Source organism: Mus caroli, unplaced genomic scaffold, assembly GCF_978045245.1.
Source record: "Mus caroli unplaced genomic scaffold, Mus_caroli_1 scaffold_7, whole genome shotgun sequence".
Lineage (NCBI taxonomy): Eukaryota > Metazoa > Chordata > Mammalia > Rodentia > Muridae > Mus > Mus caroli.
In genome coordinates, this window is record NW_028227262.1 from 143,356,986 (window position 1) to 143,377,119 (window position 20,134).

At 40.0% G+C, this 20,134-nt stretch overlaps 1 protein-coding gene across 12 annotated transcripts in view; it reads right to left on the reverse strand.

Annotated features, from left to right (window-relative positions):
* The window catches only part of Dync1i1 (dynein cytoplasmic 1 intermediate chain 1), a 311,790-nt gene that overhangs the window by 93,512 nt on the left and 198,144 nt on the right, over nucleotides 1–20,134 (reverse strand). For all 12 annotated transcript variants that reach the window (XM_021164407.3, XM_029478836.2, XM_021164410.3 and 9 more), the window contains one exon: nucleotides 14,067–14,192. In XM_021164407.3, the coding sequence (XP_021020066.1) occupies nucleotides 14,067–14,192 (126 nt within the window). The remainder of the gene's footprint in view (nucleotides 1–14,066; nucleotides 14,193–20,134) is intronic.

A 20,134-nucleotide genomic window follows, 5' to 3' on the forward strand; every position in this document is an offset into this window, starting at 1 on the left:
AGTGATGGCCGACTTGGTTCTGTAAGTAAGTAATACATGTGACTATCTACGTTCTGAATTACCACGGTTCTCCTGCAGACCTTTGCAAAGAGTCGTTTGCAGGCTGGCCAGCTGTGGGATCAAGGGTGGCACAGTAGATTTTTAGACACCAGGATATGGACAGTGAGGACTAAGAGCCTGCAGGAGGAAGAGCTGAAAAAGTCCAAGAAAAACCTCGTGCATAAGCTGTTTTCTTTGCTATTATTAGCAAGGTGAGGGGATCTAGGCAGCACTTCATGGTCTTTAAGGACATTTCGGTTTCTCTTGGCGTCATGCACTGAAATTATTTTTTCCATTTTTTCATGCTGCCTCTGAAACATGACCCCTATGCATAGTCTATCTCAGGAAATGACAATTGGCCATCGTATCCCATACAAATTGATTGGCTATGACAGCTTAAAGGAATAACTCTTGATGGGGGGGAGGGGGGCTTTTACTTGTGTGCTCCCTTATTTTAATCCCGTCTAAGTCTTCTTGGTTAATTTTACTATTTCAATTAGATCATTTAAAAATCAACACATTACATACCAACCTCCCCTAAGAGCAATCATAAGATTTGATGGTTTTTCTGATACACAGGATAGGGTTTCAAATTTGCATTATTCTATCTACTGAATTAACTATGAATTCTAAGCCAAACTCAGGCTGCCATGTGCTTTTAAGCATCTCTAATCTGAACCATCTGGCAAGGCGTGGCTTTGCAAAGGCATCTCTCTCAGGACACTCTGTGGATTCTGTCCCTGCCTGAGGTTTTGGCCAACTATCAACATTACTATAATTCTCTTTTATGAAATATAGCTTTTGACTGGGATTTTGGAGTCTTGGTTGACTTTGTGTGCATGTATTTATATGAACATGGGCACTTGTGTCCACATTTTGATTCCATTCTCTGCATATTTCAGAATATATTTGTAGTAAACTTATTTTAAAGAGACAAACGGTTTTGCTGTATATAAGGCATGCTTGTGTTTGCCCTCACTTACTCCACAGAACCAAGGATGGGCTTACAGGATAAGCAAGGGTGCACTGCTAACTAACGAAGCTCACTGTCACAGGCGCTGCAGTTACTTTTTAAATGGGTGAGTGCAGGAGACATACCAGCTTTTGAATTAGAAAGTGAAACTTGTAAATGATGATTCCAAGGACGATTTTAAGACACAAGACAAACTGGTTTTTGAGGATACTGTGGTTAAAGATACCCAATCCAGGCACACTTCAGTTTTTCAGCTATGATCAAGCATAAAGAAACCAATCTAAATCTTTGATTCGAGAAAAAAAACAACACTCTGTTAAATTCTTTATCTAGGAGTAAGCATGTCTTTGCAACACTAATAATCAGTACGCACGTGGGAAGAACTAAATATAGACTCCTTGCTATAATAAAGGGTATAAGGCTTTTTTTGGAATTAAAGATGATAATTCTATTTTCACTGGTTCTCTTTGTTAACAAGCACTTAGTTTAAAAAATCAACTTCTTTTAAAAATTGAATCTTTCACGATTTCACACAAATGTGTAACTTTCCTTCACCAAAGCCCCCTCTCCACTCTCTTCTCTTCACCCCTTCTCTCTCCCACCAAATACCTTCTGACTTTGTCCTCCTTCCACGTTTATAGGTCTAATTGCAAGCATGTGGGTGGGATATAATTTGCCTTAGGAGGGGCAAGGCACCAGTGGCCATACTTCTGAGGCACCCCCCTGACTGAACTGTTTTGATAAAACTGTGTGAATCCCGTGTGGCTAGAGAAACATCAGTCTATTTGTTTATTAGTAATGGGAGAGGGATGCAAACTGGTCAGTTCTGGTGATATTAGGTAGCTCGTGCATACACACACACAGACACACAGACACACACACACACACACACACACACACACACAGAGAGAGAGAGAGAGAGAGAGAGAGAGAGAGAGCATTTTAGAAAGAAAGGATCAAGAGGGGATTCTATTTCTGTCTTCTATAGACCTGTGATGGAAACCACTGTCCTCCTGAGACCACATGCTCCTGTTGACATGCCTTTAAACCTGCTCCCAGGTATCTGAATCTGGGTAAAGAAAATGCTCGAGAGTGTCCACGCTTACAGATCTCTAGAAAAGACAACAAATAGCCAGCCTACTCTACACTGGACTCCAGACAGCCACATGAGCTATGAGTTCTGTGATAAAACTGAGGGAATCAGTATGAGAAGGTAATCCAAAACAGAAAACAACAACAACAAAAATAAAGACCTCTCATCCAACCCCCCCAAAATGTATGTGTATCTCCTGCATGCCAGGAGTAATAGCAGGCATGGTACTTAATCCACTGAAATCCAGGTGTCCCTGCCAGTTACTAGTTAGTTCACTCTGCCCTCATACTAAAAGTGTTTTCCCCCCATATTTCCTGCTGCCTGGCTGCCCTCATTCTTTCTCTTGGAACCGCTTAGTCACAATCTTTCCCATTCAGAAACTAAAGACACTGCCATTTAAGCAGCACATACAGATTATTACAGGCTTTGAAACTTATTCTTGTACCTTAAGTAATAACTATAGCTGATATCCACTGGACACTTAAAGTGTGCCCCATACAAGTGTTTTATATGTGCTCACATATTTCAGTCTCATTAACAAGCCTTCGATTTCCCCAAGGTAGTGTGTAAGTAATAGATGTAAATTGTAATTCCAGGCTCTGTGGTCCATATACACTTACCTAAGCATATACTTAATGACTTCCCAGGACTCAGAAGGTTTCTCATAACCAGTCAGTCTGGAAAGCAATGGTTCAATGTTTGGCATGAGAGGATTCTGGACTTGTCTTGTGTTCCTCTTTCTTTGACATGTGCATAAAAGGGGCACCTAAACTAGTCTAGTCAACACTAACAGGATTCAAGCAACTCCTATATCTAGGAGTGTAGGCCAGGTGCTTAAAAATGAAGTCTAGGAAAGACCAAGTAGGTCAGCCATGTTTTGTGGAGAAGCGATAGCTACTTCAGAATCTCAACCAACTGTTGCCTCGTGGGAATGGTTAGGGTGGGTATCCTGTAAAAATTTGTTGAACAAATGGATGAATTTTCAAAACCGTTTCAAGGTTACAGCTAAGTGAGAGAATGAGGATGCTTAGCTAGGTTTCAGTTTCTTCCCATGGAACTCTTCTGCAGTATTAGTGAATGAAGAACATGCAATGTTCTTCTTCCTTTTGTTGTGGGCTGACCTACGCCCCTGGTCCTCTAAATGCATTATGCTGATGCTCTAACAATGGATGGGATGACATTTGGTAACCGTGCATACTTAAAAGTCCTGAGCTCACACAGTAGGGCTCTAATAAGATAGGATCAGTGTTACTGGAAGAAGTGTTTGAGAGCTTGCTGCCTTTCTGTGTCCTCAGATGGTAGAAGAAGAGCTGTGTATGCATACACAGTGTGTGTGTGTGTGTGTGTGTGTGCACACGCATGTATTAATGCACATGCATGCCATAGTGGTTTTGTTGTACTAGAGAACAACTTGCTGGAGTTGGGTCTTTCCATCTACCATGAAGGTCCTGAGGGTGAAACTCAGGTAATTAAACTTGGCTGCAAGAATCTTTGTCTGCTGAACTGTCTCACTGGCTTGTATGTTGTATTTTGTCAGCACAGTTATCTTAAGAAGGGTATAGACCCCTTTCCTCATTAATCCTGGACCCCTCAGAATACTCTTCCTCAGCTCCATACCCAAATCAAGGTTTCCCTGACTTGGTGAATAGCTACTGGGAATGAAGATGGATGTGAATGTCATAGGCCAGAGAAGTTGTTCATACTGCCTGCTGGTTGTGATGGACATGACCAACAACAATTCGTGGGGGCAATCCCTTGAAGCACAGATGGAGAAAATCCTTCAAGGGGGCTATAGCACAAATGGGGAAGAGGAGGGAAAGACATTTAGGAGAATGGGTGCCATATAAAATTCTGGTGTTCATGTCTAGATGGATATATGCACATTAACGGGACACCTTTATTATCATAAATACATATTCATAGGACACCTTTAGTTATCATACCAGGAAGCTTCAGCTTGACCTGTGCTATAGCAAGATGAAGAAACTATTTAAAAACAGTTTGCTCAAAAGCTATATGATTATTTTATGGTGGCATCAAGTCAGTCACTGCTTGTTGGTCACTAGCATTCAGGAACATATACACAGCCCTTAACTGCTGTTTTCAGATAAGGAACCACCTCGAATTCCATCTCTTTGCTATAACCTATACAACAATCCATCTTACCCAAGATCTATCTCAATATCTAATTTTACTTCTTGTGTTATTTGTTTACAATTAGGCTCTCACCCTATAGCCCTAGCTGACTTGGAACTTGCCACATGGACCAGGCTGGCCTTACATCAATCCACCTGGCTTTGCCTCCTCGTTGCTAAGATTAGGGGCATCACCTCTGGGCCCAGTCCTTGTGTCACTTACCATTTGGAAAAGACCCAAATAGAGGGTAGAGGGTGAATGAAAGTAAGCCTGATTTTCTGCTTCTAGCTTCTTGGGCCAAATGGAAAATGGAGTGACTTCTGTTTCATTTAATAACAACCCCTATCTAGATCAAACTTCAATCATCAGACCAGTCACATTTAGTTGCATAAAAGAATTGTTTCCTTATGTCCACGTTTGATGTCAGTCTGCACATTTAAAGTCAGTAAGGCCTATTCCTCTCATCTGACCCATGACACTCTAGTGTTTTGTTTTGTTTTCTCTTTTTTTCAATTAAGAGTTAATTTTACCTTTATGTTCTTCCTGTAGGTAATCTTTAGTTTTTCATACCTCTGTACTATGAAACGTGTGTCATAGCTGCAGAAGAGCTGTGGCGCTATCCTCTTCTGTTTGGTGACTCAGAGGTATCAAACATCTCATTTGAAAACTGGGTCTCTCCTTGGCCTGCATGTTCTTGACCATGGAGTTGATTTTCCCATTACAAAGCACCTATGACGTGTTTCAGTTGGAATGTCAGGAACTTACAATAAATAAGAAGCACAGATCTTCAAAGAATCTTGTATTCTTTTTCCCGTTTCCTTTCTGGTTGCTAATAAGGCCCTTTTAAGCAAATCAAGAGACTTGCTTAAAAATAGTTTTCCCAGATTGTTCCTAAGAAAGTTAATCCTTCTGTATTAAAGAAAAAAATCATAAGCCACACTCTAATATTTCTTAGTTAAAATATACTCTAGAAAAGAAATGCAAATTCATTTAGAGCTGTGTCCAACAACTTTTTATGGGATGCTGCTTTATAGATGTCTGGACTATGAATGTCAGGGACATAATTTGTTGGGAAATTGACCCAATTAAAATGAACCTCACGATCCTGCCAGAGGCTGGAAAAGGCGTCTTTATAGGACCAGGGAGCATAACAAGGCCAGCAGGGCCAGCAGGATCCACGAGCTGTATTGTCAGCTAGGAGTGGAGCTTCAGTGTCGGACTTCCTGTCCCGGCTCCAGCAGCCTAGACACTATCCTGGTTTAGCATTACTCCTCACAAGGATAACTCTCTTTGAGGTCACTGGGAACCTTAGCAGACCCAAAGGCTGGGCAGCTGAGGCCACCAGCTCCAGCTCTATCTATAATCTTTGCAGAATCTTAATGAGAAGTGAAGCCACACATAGGAAAAAAATATAACCGAGGGTTTTTAACACTGGCACCAGTAAGGTCAACTGATATCACCCTGCTTCACGTTTTGCCTTCCTCCCCAAACCATAGTGGGTTAGCTATGGTCAGTTGCAGGCAACTGCCAGAAGTCCTGAAATAGAGGAGAGGCCCTGAACAAAGAAGCCAAATCAGGGAAAATAGGAAAAGAGAGAAAGAAGGAGAGAGAGAGAGAGAGAGAGAGAGAGAGAGAGAGAGAGAGAGAGAGAGAGAGAGAGAGAGAGAAGAGAGAAGACCTCTGACCACACTAAGCCACTAAATAAAGCACTTTTTACTTAGTCCGATGCAGATAATTCTAAGATATATATTTCCGATTCCCTTCATTCCATTTTAAAGAGAACAACCACACCAGAGTAAGCAATGCAGGGTGGCCAGACATATAATCTAATGAGAGTGTGTGAAGCCACTACAGAAGGCAGCAGGAGCGCTGCCAGAATGGGATGGGGCCGTGTGGCTGATTTCTATGCAGAGCGCACCGATATTTTCCAAGTATAGACAGCTTTTATTGAAATGAAAATAGAAAATGCAGGCCCAGTGCCCACATGAAAAATTTAGTGTAGTAGACACATGAAGCCGCCCATGAAGGGAGAAAGTATTTGGCCTTCTTACTCACAACAGAAAAAAAAAAAAAAACAAAAAAAAACAAGCTTTCATATGAAAGCTTTGCATGACAAGGCTGAAAGCTCGGCAGGCCTTGTAGAAGGAAGAGGAATGGAAGTTTGTTTCCTGAAACAATGGTTTTATGAGGCACCCGGATTTGTTTGCACTTATAGGAACAATGGAGAGTTACAAGAAACCATTAGCTACAGCGAAGGAAGTACCATCACCGTAAAATACCCCATCCTTCTCCTACTCCACAGTCATACGTCTTACCAAGCACACTATTCATCTAATCTTTAAATTACCAGAGTGCCACAGAAGACACACACACACACACACACACACACACACACAGAGAGAGAGAGAGAGAGAGAGAGAGAGAGAGAGAGGATTCAACTGACTTGGTTTTGGTGAGCTAGCATCAGGAAAGTACTGGCTTTAACAAACAAAATTTGTTAAAGGTCAGAAAAGGTCATATACTGCAATGGAGGGCATTTGCTTTCTCAGACATATATGACTTATTGGTTTTGTAGCACTGGCTAGCATGGAGCTAAAAAGAAAGAAAGAAAGAAAGAAAGAAAGAAAGAAAGAAAGAAAGAAAGAAAGAAAGAAAGAAAGAAAGAAAGAAAAGAAAGAAAGAGAAAGAAAGAAAGGTGCCCTCATTACCTACATACACCCTGAGGGCTAGATTGTAGAGTGTGCTACCAAGCCAGATTTCTCACATTAATTTGAGTTCTGTTGGCTCTCCAAACTTCTCTGTCAGGTTAGAAGATAATAATAATCCCATAGTTTATGAGAGCCAAGCTGCCAGGGAGAAAGCTTTGATGATCTGCTATAGGTCTAGTGCTTGCCCATTGACACCACATACAAAGTACACCAGGATTTCGCAGAATGGAACCCAGGGATAAAGAATTCTAAAGGTAATTTTTGAGGTTGCAACCCAGGCATCAGTTATTCTAAAGTCACCCAGGTGGCTGCAACAGTCAGCCAAAGTAAAGGCTCAACTTGGTTCATTTCTTCTCTATTCATGCTCCTCCCTCCACAGCAGAAGGTCATACACCGACATGTGCTTGCAGCCCTGACTGGTACACAATGACCCGGGATATGGTCTTTGGAGGAAATGCCAACTGATTTCAACTTCGCTTTCCTCCCTGTGTATACTTATCTTGTTTCATCATTCTTTGGAGCCAGTTTCTAATCTGCAGTCACTGAGAGTTTATGGTAACAAATGTCAAGAATTCTCAACACTCGTATATGTGAAGATTTAGTACTGTAGACACGTTCTCCACTATCTCAAATATGCGTTTTGTCATTACCAAGGGATGCTCATATTCTCTTCAAGGTGAGCTTTCTGGATGAACTTACTTGCTTGCTATCCCAAAGTGACCTGCCATTAGCTTGACTATCCTGGGTTGCTCTGGACGAAATAAAAGTATTAACTTTGTGTCAACTTGGCTACCCTGTTGGCACCCAGTTTATGGATGAAACAGTAGTCTAGATGTCAGTGGAAAGTATATTTTAGACATTATTAATACTTAAACCAGTAAAGTTTGAGTAAAGCAGATTATTCTCAATAATGAGAGAGGCTTCATCTAATCTGCTGAAGGCCTTCAGAGAGGAAGCCAGAGTTCTCCAAAGAAGAACTGGTTCTGTTGCCAGCATGGAAGTTCTACTCACTGGCCTGTCCTACAGATTTCAGATTTCAGTCTCTGGACCACAGCATCCCCCACTACCTAAATTTCTACCCTCTGGCCAGCTCTACATATTCTAGGCTTGCCCAACCTCCAAATTTATGAACAAATTCATTTAAAAGTCTCTCTCTCTCCTACCTTTCAAAGGATAACTTTATCTCTTGAATATCTGATATATATTTCCCATTGGTTTTTTTTTTCTGTGAAAATCAAACCAACAAAACCTGGCCTAATATATCTTGGGAGTCTTTAGAAGGATTGTATAGAGTTGTACCTCAGTATTTTTGGGGTGACTGGTTTCAGGACCTCCCTTCCTTTAAATATCTGTAGGTGCACAAATCTTTGTGAAAAAGGGTGATATATATATATATATATATATATATATATATATATCTTGTACATATTTCCCTGTATGCTTAAAGCATTCTCTAGACTATTTGCAGTAACTAATGCAATGCAAATGGAATACATCTTATTACTATATTCCTCAGAGAATAATGACAAAAAGTATGTGTGTATTTGGTAGAGGTAGTTTATTTTCAGATATTCTTAGACCACAGTGAGTTGACTTCATGCACACAGAACCAGAGGATGTCGAGAACTGACTGTCAAGTCTCTCACTATCTCCTTCCTTTCAAGGGCTCAGAGCTCATTCTTTTCACCTTTCAGAAAACCGGTTCTACAGTTTGGTCCCTGCAGTTGCTTTAGTTAGAATGCTTAAGCTCTGCTAAATAATGGCACAAACTAGATAGTATAGTATAACTGCATTCTGTGTGATGTTTTTTTAAATATGATTTCCTAAATTGGTCTTTTATGAATATCTAGGTCACTTCCATGAAGTACCTATTTGACATTTGAGAGAATAGTTCTGCTATTAGATATCTTCAGATGCACATGTAACTAGGTAAAATAGTCTTGACTTGGGGAGCCTTCCTGTTTCCATCTCTGTCTGTAGCAGATTCTCTGCCACAGGGCCCCATACCCAAATAGCACTGGGGGGTGGGGCAGGATAAAGACTCCTAGGAGTGCAGATAGGCCTCTAAGTGCAGGTAGGACCATGGCTGCTGCTCATTCAGAACCCTCAGGACACAGGAACCAAGGGGCTGCCTGGGACAGGAGTCTTTCTGTCTCCATCTGCACCCAGAGCTGATCCTGTGCCACAAAGCTACTTATACAAATACTTCCAGGAGAGAGCAGGTCTCCCAGGAGGGCCTACACACCTGTTAACACAGGTAAGACCACTAATCCTTTTCAAATTCCTGGCCCAAGAGGGACCCTCACACAGTCATCAGGACACAGGATCCTTCTGGTCTCTGTCAGAATCACAGAGCTGACTCTGACCACAGCTCTCCATACCCAAATTCCTCCTGGAGAGAACTGGTATCCCCAGGAGTACTGGCACACAGGCTTGCAAGAGGGACAAGCCAAAGTCAGAGACAGCAAGACCAGCTAACACCAGAAATAACTAGTTGGTGAAAGGCAAGTTCAAGAACATAAACAACAGAAACCAACACTACTTGGCATCATCAAAACCCAGTTCTCCACCAGAGCAAACCCTGGTTACCGCAACACATCAGAAAAGCAAGACTGATTTAAAATTACATCTCATGATGATGATAGAGAATTTAAGAAGGACATAAATAACTTCCTTGAAGAAATACAAGAGCACACAGGTAAACAGGTAGAAGATCCTAAAGAAGAAACACAAAAATTCCTGAAAGAATTACAGGAAAACACAACCAAACAGGTGAAGGAACTTAACAAAATCATCCAGGATCAAAAAATGGAAATGTAAATAATAAAGAAATCACAAGGGGAGACAACTCTGGAGATAGAAATCCTAGGAAAGAAACCAGGAAACATACATACAAGCATCACCAACAGAATACAAGAAATGGAAGAGAGAATCTCAGGTTTAGAAGATAACATAGAAAACATTGACACCAACTATCAAAGAAAATACAAAAGACAAAAAAGCCCCTAATCCAAACCATTCAGGAAATCCAGGACACAATGAGAAGACCAAATCTAAGGATGATAAGTATAGAAGAGAGTGAAGATTCCCAACTTAAAGGGCCAGTAAAATTATAGAAGAAAACTTCCCTAGTCTAAACAAGGAGATGCCCATGAACATACAAGAAGCCTACAGAACTCCAAATAGATTGGACTAGAAAAGAAATTTCTCCTGTTACATAATAATCAAAACACCAAACACACCAAACAAAGAAAGAATATTAAAAGCAGTAAGGGAAAAAGGTCAAGTAACATATAAAGGCAGACCTATCAGAATTATACCAGACTTCTCACCAGAGACTATGAAAGTTAGAAGATCCAGGACAGATCTGATACAGACCCTCAGAGAACACAAATGCTAGCCAAGACTTACTATACCCAGCAAAACCTCTCAATTACCATAGATTAAGGAACCAAGATATTCCATGACAAAATCAAATTTGCACACTCTCTTTCCACAAAACCAGCACTACAAAGGATGATAGATGGAAAATGTTAACACAAGGAGGGAAACTGCACCCTAGAAAAGGAAGAAAGTAATCTTTCAACAAAACCAATCAATGCAAATCAAAACAACCCTGAGATTCCACCTCACACCAGTCACAATGGCTAAAATAAAAACTCAGGTGACAGCAGATGCTGGCGAGGTTGTGGAGAAAGAGGAACTCTCCTCCCTTACTGGTGGGATTGCAAGCTGGTACAACCACTCTGGAAATCAGTCTGGCGGTTCCTCAGAAAATTGGACATAGTACTACTAGAGGACCCAGCTATACCACTCCTGGGCATATACCCAGAAGATATTCCAACTTGTAATAATGACACATGTTCACAGCAGTATTATTTGTAATAGTCAGAAGCTTGAAAGAACCCAGATATACCTCAACAGAGGAATGGATACAGAAAAAGTGGTATATTTATTTAGTGGCATATTATAGTAGTACTGCACAGCTATTAAAAACAATGAATTTATAAAATTCTTAGACAAGTGGATGGGACTAGAAAATATCATCCTGAGTGAGATAATCCAGTCACAAAAGAACACACATGTTACACACTCACTGATAAGCCCAGAAGCTCAGAATACCCAAGATACAGTTCACAGACCACAAGAAGCTCAAGAAGAAGGCAGACCAAAGTGTGGATACTTCGATCCTTCTTAGAAGGGAGGACAAATTACCCATGGGAGGAGTTATAGAGACAAAGTGTGGAGCAGAAACTGAAGGAAAAGCCATCCAGAGATTGCTTCACCTGAGGAGCCATCCCATATACAGTCACCAATTCCAGACACTATTGTAGATGCCAATAAGTGCTTGCTGACAAGAGCCTGATATAGCTGTCTCCTGAAAGGCCAGTGACTGACAAATACAGAGGTGGATGCTCTCAGACAACCATTGGACTGAACACAGGGTCCCCAGTGGAGGAGCTAGAGAAAGGACCCAAGGTGCTGAAGGGGTTTGCAGCCCTATAGGCAGAATAATATGAACCAACCAGTACCCTCAGAGCTCTCAGGGACTAAACCACCAACCAAAGAGTGCACATGGAGGGACTCATGGCTCAAGCTGCATATGTAGCAGAGGGTAGCCTTGTTGGTCATCATGGGAGGAGAGGACTATGGTCCTGTGAAGGCTCTATGCCACTGTGTAGGGAAATGCCAGGTCTAGGAAGCATGAATGGGTGAGTTGGCAAGCAGGGGGAGGGGGAGGGGATAGAGGTTTCTCAGAGGAGAAACCAGGAAAGGGAATAACATTTGAAATGTAAATAAAAAATTATCTAATAAAATGTAAATAAATAGCTTTGAGTTGATACCTAAAGTTTTAAGTTCTTTACAGTCTTCAGCACCAGTGAGGATCAAATTACCCAGTTTGGGTAGAATCCTAAATATTCCAGAAGATATCAGATAAAGCTTAAAATTGTCATTTCTGCTTCTGGTTACCTAATGAATTAAAGACAGTAGGGGCACTTTAGGAGATGAAGAGATATGTTTTGATTTTTTTATTTTGTCCCCCCCCCAATCTATACATACATTTATTTATTTATTTATTTATTTATTTATTTTTATTGTTAGATTTATTTTATTTTGTATTCATGAGTGCTTTATCCATCCATATAGCTGTACACCACATGCCTGCCTGGTGCCTAGGAGAGTGGTGAGCCTCCAAGTGGGTGCTCGGAATTAAGCCAGGATCCACCGCAAGAATAACAAATGCCCTTATCCTCTGAGCCAATTCTCCAGCACCAAGATGAAGAAGTTTTATTCAATGTCTTTTCATATCTCTTATGTGACTTTATCTTGCTTATTCACATAATGCCTGGATTTTAATCAAATCAAATCAAATCAGGACCATATTCTCTTCTAAAACACATATATTGGATCATCTAAATGAGAAACTAAAACTGAAGCTGAATGACCACTTAAGTCTTTAGTAAGTGATACCCGAACCGTCATGAGAAGGAAGAAAGGATCCTTGCCTCAGTCAATGCTGGTATTAGCTTTGTGACCTGACAACACAAATCATTAAAAAGGTTCTGATACTTTCAAAGACTTGGTCTTCTTTATACAGTGTTATCATGATCCCATTGGCTTGTTTACCATATAATATTGTGAGTATTAACCATATTACCCATTATTGCCACAGGCCACCAGTACTCAGCTAATAGAATTAGAAAACCTTAAGTTATGATAAACATCATAAGCATTGACTGAAACAGCATGGGCTACTTCTTGGAGTTTTAAAATGAAAGATATGCTTTCTGTATATCAAAACAGTTTAAAAGGCCCTGGCTTTCAGAAATGTGCTTCTCCTTATCCCATAAGCCCTATAGTATTTTCCTGGCAATTCAGCAAACCCTTAAAACTGAACAGCATTAGAATTTTGTGCTTCTATGTTTACAAAAAGAGCCTATCAGGCTGACAAACTTGATAATCTTTAAAAAGAAAAAAAAAAGAAAGAAAGAAAGGAAGGAAAAGAAAAAAACCCTGTTTTCATTTCAAAGGTTCAGAAAAAGAAAGGTTATTTACTATGCAGGCCGAGGCTTCTTGTTAAGTCGTTTGTGAGATAGCAAATTAGAAAAACATGGCCAGAGTTAGAGGTTACTCAATCACGTTGAAGCTAGGCCTTTACTCCAGCAGCTCCTTTTCCTCAAATTATATCTGATAATGTTCTAAAGTGTAAACATATTTCACTTCAAAAAGATACTCAGGTCTTAGATAGATCCTGGCACAAAGTGTCCTAGGATGAAACAAGCAGATTTGCCTCTTTAGACAAATGCATTCAGAGTTCTCGGAGCCTCCAAATTCTAATATTTGAGGAACTGAAATTTTGATGTAGAATGCATGCTTTCCATTTTCCTATGCATAATCTCATTAATAAAGGGCTTGCTATACTGGCCAACACCAAGGCCTGTCATTTGGGCAAAGTCATGGCAATAGAACAAAGCTGAATGCATACATGTGTGCCCTAATTTCAGTGCCAGTGTGTCAAAGAGAAAAGAAGTCACATGTCATTAGAGTCAGGGAGTAAACCACCCCCAGTGCCCTGATACAATTTGCACTTGCAAAGTAGAAACAGCATCTATCGTTCTCAACAACTCCGGTAATATTGGTGGTCAAGCTTCCCCCAACTCAGATCCAAAAGTATCCTTATCTCCAAAACAATACGGCACCTAGAGACTTAGAAACAGCGACATCCATTGAAGTGTGTTTCCGAGACAGGGGGAACTTGACTGGTAATGCGTTCAGGGAGTCCACATGGGTGGGCTAGCATATGCTGCCCCTAAGCAGAGGAAGTGGCACACCACAATTTCTTCATGAGTGTGAGATCTTTATAAACTCATTTTCATGGAGGCTGTTTTAAATAGAACGAGAATGACACACAGTTCCCAACCAGGCTCCCTAATCATTTGAGCAGGGCTGCCACTTTCCAAAAACATTAGGTTACTGTGGGGGAATTTTCCAAAATTGTCAACAATTCCATTTTTAAACTTGGTTCTTCTTCCCAACCCAATACAGATGCAGTGCAGCTCGAACTGTGTTCGGTGTGGTAGGAGATAGGAATTATTTTTACTCTGATGACACATACCTGACAGTGGAAGACATATTCTGGTGTGGTTTTCTTGAACTTCATGTTCCAAACCAAGGCCACTCCATCTGGCTCGTGGGGAGCATCTTCGTTGTTGCTATAAGAAGCAACCATCAGCTCAGGGTACTAAATGAAAGAGGTCACAAGGATTCATTATATTAAGATGACAGCATAGGAATTTTCTCATGACCCTACTGCATCCTTGTCTACACTATAGTCTATCAGTGTGCACCACTACTGACTCATAAGAATTTTTCATCCTACATATGTGTGCTGTGTTACACATTTCAAGTAGTCCTATCCTTTTAAGTTTTGGCACATTTAATATCAAGTCAACACACCCTGCTTTCTGTCTCTCATTGTTGTGTGTGCATGCATGGTCACTAAACTGGAAACATGCTCAGATCCTACAGAATCAGTCACTATGGGCTACCCTCCCCTTTCTTCTATATTGGTTTCCATGACAACTTTTGGTTCTGATTTTCTTTCTTGGCTGCTTTGTAAAACTCATGCAGATTCTTCTTTTGTTATATACATTCCCAGACAAGGCTATTCTCTTTCTTCTTATTTTTTCCCTTTTATTTTTACATTCTTGCCAGGTTATCCTATAGATGCCAATGGTTTTTTGGTAAGCTTAATATGTTGATAATTTTTAAATGTCTTCTAGGCTTGCTATTTCTCAGAGCTATATGTATTAATATTTGACTATCCACTGGGGTTTGATCAGGATGAACAAAAACATATCAATACCAGGAGGAACACATAGACAATATACTCCACAGGCTTTACCACACAGCTTACTGCTCTACCTGTATTCCACCACGTTTGTGCCTTATACATGGTATTCACTTAACTGGCCAAACCCAATAGTCTATTTCCATCTTTCCGTGTTCCTTGTTTTGCTTCCCCAAATGCTGTTTATCACTATGTACTACACGCATTTTGAATTTACATTTTGTTTCATTAGGGCAGAGACACCAAAATTATCCTCTTGTCTGATGAAGGTATCAGATTTGCTGCCTTTTCTCATAGGTAGGGACTTATTAAACTATAGGTTCAGCAATAAAAAGACACAATCATATCAGGCTTTCCATAGCCTGTGCCCACCTCCTCCCTACTCCAACCTTTGTCAGGATGAATTTGTAAAGTATATATTTGATAAGCTACCCTCAGCATGACAATTAATGGCTTTCAAGGGAACGATCCAAGTCACGTAGAATCTTGTTGGGCCTGTCTTTCTCTATCACTTCTGTTTAATGTCTTTTGGCTTTTTTTCTTTCACTCTTAAACACACTGTACCCAGACTTACCAGCTAACCATGAAGCACATAGCTGCTACTTGTGTACCTATGATTCTAATCACATGCCCACTGGAAGCCCCTTCTGTGTTGTTTATCTCATTACATTTGAGACTGAATAAAGATACTAAGTCCTCTAGGTAATTCTAACCATTTAATCCCTCCTTGCCTCTTAGCATCCTTGATTTGATGCCCCTATTAAAACATTTGTTCAGTTGTATTATGTTCTTTTCTCAGTGTCTCTTCCCTAAATTGCAGTGTCCTTGAGTATTAGTACTAGGGTGTTCTTGCTGTTATTGTGTTGTTTTACTGCTGAATTCATAGTTTAATAAACACAAACATATGATGTGTTAAGGTAAAAAAGTTTATTGAATAATTCATCATTTTTATCTTAGAAAGTCTCTTTTATTTCAGTAGCTCTGTGATCAGCATAAATATTAATTCCATTATTATCAAACACCACAATAATTAAATGCTTAAATATAAGAAGCATAGTCATGCAATAAGAAGGAAGGCTTCAAAGAGATGTTGAAAACATCTTTCACCCTACATGAGCTCTGTCCTGAGCATGAAGAAACAGATATGCAGTCTCATGGGCAATTTCCAAGTTAGAACACAATTCACACAAATGTTATTCCTACCTGGGCTTCTCATGAGTGGCTCTATTACACACCAGAATTCTTAAACCTCATATGAGCTTCGCCTCCCATATAATCTAGTTTTCTCTTCCTGATTGCTATACTATGTATATATTCAGACCAAACAATACTTAATGTGAACCTAAACTTTGACTTTTCCTTCATATGAACCATAACTAAGTCTAAGTCATCAGTGTGGCTCATTCATTCCTTCAGCTACGGAGAGTTCCAGCTTACTGCCTGCTACAGAGGCATCCTGTAGCACACATGGATGTGGCCACCAAGGGAAGTCATCACTCTTTATTAGAAAATGCTCCTTAGCAGATGACTCAAAGCCTATTAAGCAAGGCCTTTGATTCAGCGCCCGTTCAATGAAACTAACATCCAGATAAACACAGAAGTCTCCAGACTGTCCATCTGAAGTTTAACTATGTCACATGTGAAAAGGCAAGTCTATAAACACTGACACCACTACCGCAGGGGCCAGAGAGCAGCCAGATGTGTCTGGAATAGCATCCCACAGTTTCACATCTGGGTCTCATCGTTCACACCCACTTGCAGCTTTTCTTTTCTTTCTTTCTTTTTTTTTTTTTTTGTCCATCTAAAAATATTTTAACTTGCTTGGCTTTCAAGTTTCTTTAGCAAACAGGCTGTGTGTTAGCAAAAACTCCAGGAAAATGCCTTTGGCAAAGTTTTCTAAAAGAGGAATTACAAGGTGTAAACGGACTGACTTACATGTTATCTAACGCAGACTGGTATGATTTCAAAGTGTCTTCTTGTACTTCTTTTAGAAAACTATTTGTTTGAACATGTCTAGTCATATTTACTCATTATCAAGTTTCCAAGCAATTATGGAAATTTAAATGTTTAAAATTATACTTTTGAACAATTGTGAAATTTCTGGTCACCTAATTACACATAAGGACTAGATTATCCTATATTTAATTTAGACAAATTTTACCCAGAAATTACTGACTTTGCTCTCAAGTCCAGTTATATCTTCAGGAGAAATGGAATCTAAGATTTCCTGGAGACAATAGAGCCAGCATGCTTTATGGACCTTGTGTTTCAGGCACTGAGCGGGCACCGTCATAACTCAGGTCTGTATGAAGAAGACAATGGTTTACTTATTTCTACAGGCAAAGGAGATGAATCCTTAGGAAAGTGACATGTTCTAAGTCAGAATGCTCATGAATGACAGGGTGAGAAACCCTATGGAAGTCAACTGGGGTCAAAGGCTTACATCCCTGTATGTCCACTATGGCATTGTGCCCACTGCATAAATGAAATGTGCCATTAAGTTCAACATAGGACAAAACCATTCATGTTAGCATTTCTGTTGTATAGGAGCTCACCATTGGCTAGTGAGATACATGATACATGTAGGAATAACACTGGCTCAAACATTAGAGCCAAAAAAGTGTGCTAGGAGGGAGGAATCACAGGATTCTGTACAAGCATGGGCATGGGCGTGTGCTGGGGGTCAAGATAGGGGTGGATATTTCAATGAGTCAGCTGGGAAGGACATTTGAGAAGCAAAAATGGCAAAAAGTCTCAAAAACCTAAAAATATTTTTACCATATGTTTATGTTACACCACTCTTTGGCATATGCCTAAAGGAATGGGCATCTTCTCTCGTGGATATCTGCTCATTCATGTTCATTGCTGCCCTGTTCACAATCGTTAGGGAGCAGAAACAATCTAAATGTCCTTCTGTCAATGAAGGCGTCATGAAAATGTTGTGTACACACAATGGATTGCTATACAGTTGTAAAACTAAGATTAAATCATAAATTTTTCAGGTAAGTGGATGGACTTATGATCATATTGTATAAAGTGCATCCAGAAAGATAAACACTGTATGTTCTTCCTCATCTGCACCTCCTAGCTCCAAATCCTTAAGTTTGAGGATAAAATCTGGAGTAACTCCAGAAATAAGAAAAGTAAAATGGGATAATTGGGGGGTTGTAGAGATAGGGATGACATGATACAAGAGGGACATGGGCAGGGACCTAACTGGGGAGAGAGTAGAGAAGAAAATCAGAAGGAGAGAGATGGGGAGGGAAAATTACACTGACAACGTTTAACAAACATAAGGAATTCTACAGCTTATTAACCTAAAATTGCATTTTTAAAAAATGAAGCTATGCCACTTGAGCTGACAATGTTGCCTGTCACTGAGAGCTGTAGACTAAAATCCTCCAGTGCTAGGCATGCAAACCCCTCTTTGAAGTTGCTGGTCAGGTGAGTCCAAGAGATTCCCAAAGCAACATACTCCACTGCAGTTGCCCTGCTTGCCTCCGGGAAGTTGAAGGGACTCTCCATCGTTAAAGACAGCAAACACTTGGGACACAGGACTCGAAGAGCTGAGCTAGATTTGCCATGAGCACCTCTTTCCTGAGGACTAGCTTTTGCAAACTATGGAAGCTGCTATGGAAGGGGAACAGCCATACTTTGGCCAAGCTGTGATGCCTATGAATCACAATAGCCAGTAAAGCAAGATATTCCTACAGTGCAGTAGTGACACTCATATCTTAGCTGTAACCAAAAGTTGTCTAATTGGACTTAAGGCACACTTATAGGAGTGACATCATACTTGGTATTGGAAAAGTAGCTAGCTAGCTTCCCAGGGATGGTGAGGTCATGTGTCTTAAAGAATCGTCTACTGCCATGTTACTAATCCAGCTTAATTCCCAACTTCATTCCAGATTCTTATCTTTATATACTCACAAACAAATGTAGCTCTCACATCTCATCAAAGAAGTCTCTCTTTACAGCAGACAGAACCAGTATAAAGACACGCATACCTGGTCAAAATATGTAATTATGGAATGCCTAGATCCAGGTGAAGCATCTACAACACAACACCTGCATCTAAGGCTCGGGAGATCTTGAGTAAGAGGGGTAAGAGTCAGAGGACCAGAAAACGAGGATTTGTCTCCTAGAAATGACAGGAAAGCTACACACATGATACCTCAACAATACATCTACCTTAATAGAAGCTGAAAAATAACATCAATAGGCATGCTATCGTGAAAGAAGGAAATCTCGTGGGTTGGTACCTCTAGACAAAGAACTATAGGCAACTAAGAAGTGATGAGAGACAGCGAATTACTTGTCCCCAGGAATGAGGCCCCTAATTGATTATTCAGTCCTTGAAATCATATAAATACAAACAATGCTAAATAGGTTTAGCATGTTCTATATGCATACATGTGCATACATGCATTTGTAGATATTTGTATATGTTCATATGTGTATATAGGACATATGTGTATATGTTTATATGTGCATATGTGTATTTAGGTATATATGCAGATATTGTATGTATCCAGATATGTAAATATGCACATGTGTGTATATGTGTGTACACATATGTATGTGTATATATGCATATATGTACACATGTGCATATGTGTATGTATGCAGATGTACATAAATGTATAAATGTGTATATGTGTACATATGTATATATGATAAAGAAAAAAGACGTGAAGTTGAGAGGGAACAAGTTAGGGGAACTCATGGAAGTGGTAAGGAGGAGGAAAGGGAAGAAAGAGATAATACAAAAGATAAATTGTTCAATAAAAACATATATCTAATCTTTACAAATGATAAAAATGATTATAGTAACTCTATATTCTGAGACTAGATGTAGAGATGCCGACAAGGACTCTGTTTTTCAAGCTAGACAAGAAAGAGAACACAGCATGAAATGTTTGTCAACTCCAAGTTTTAATGGCCTTGAATTAGTACCAGGAGAGATTCTCTTTTGCTTCTCCAAACCTGACTGAATTCCTAACCAGACAAGCTTTGAAGATTATTCAGCTTAGTGTCTTATGTGACTAGAGGGTTGAAGGATGTCTTTTACCCAGGAGACGGGTACATACATACTGTGTGGCCAACATAAAAGTCTGATTTTATGCACGCTCTGACACAGGAGACGGGTACATACATACATACTGTGTGGCCAACATAAAAGTCTGATTTTATGCACGCTCTGACACAGGAGACGGGTACATACATACTGTGTGGCCAACATAAAAGTCTGATTTTATGCACGCTCTGACCCAGGAGACGGGTACATACATACTGTGTGGCCAACATAAAAGTCTGATTTTATACACGCTCTG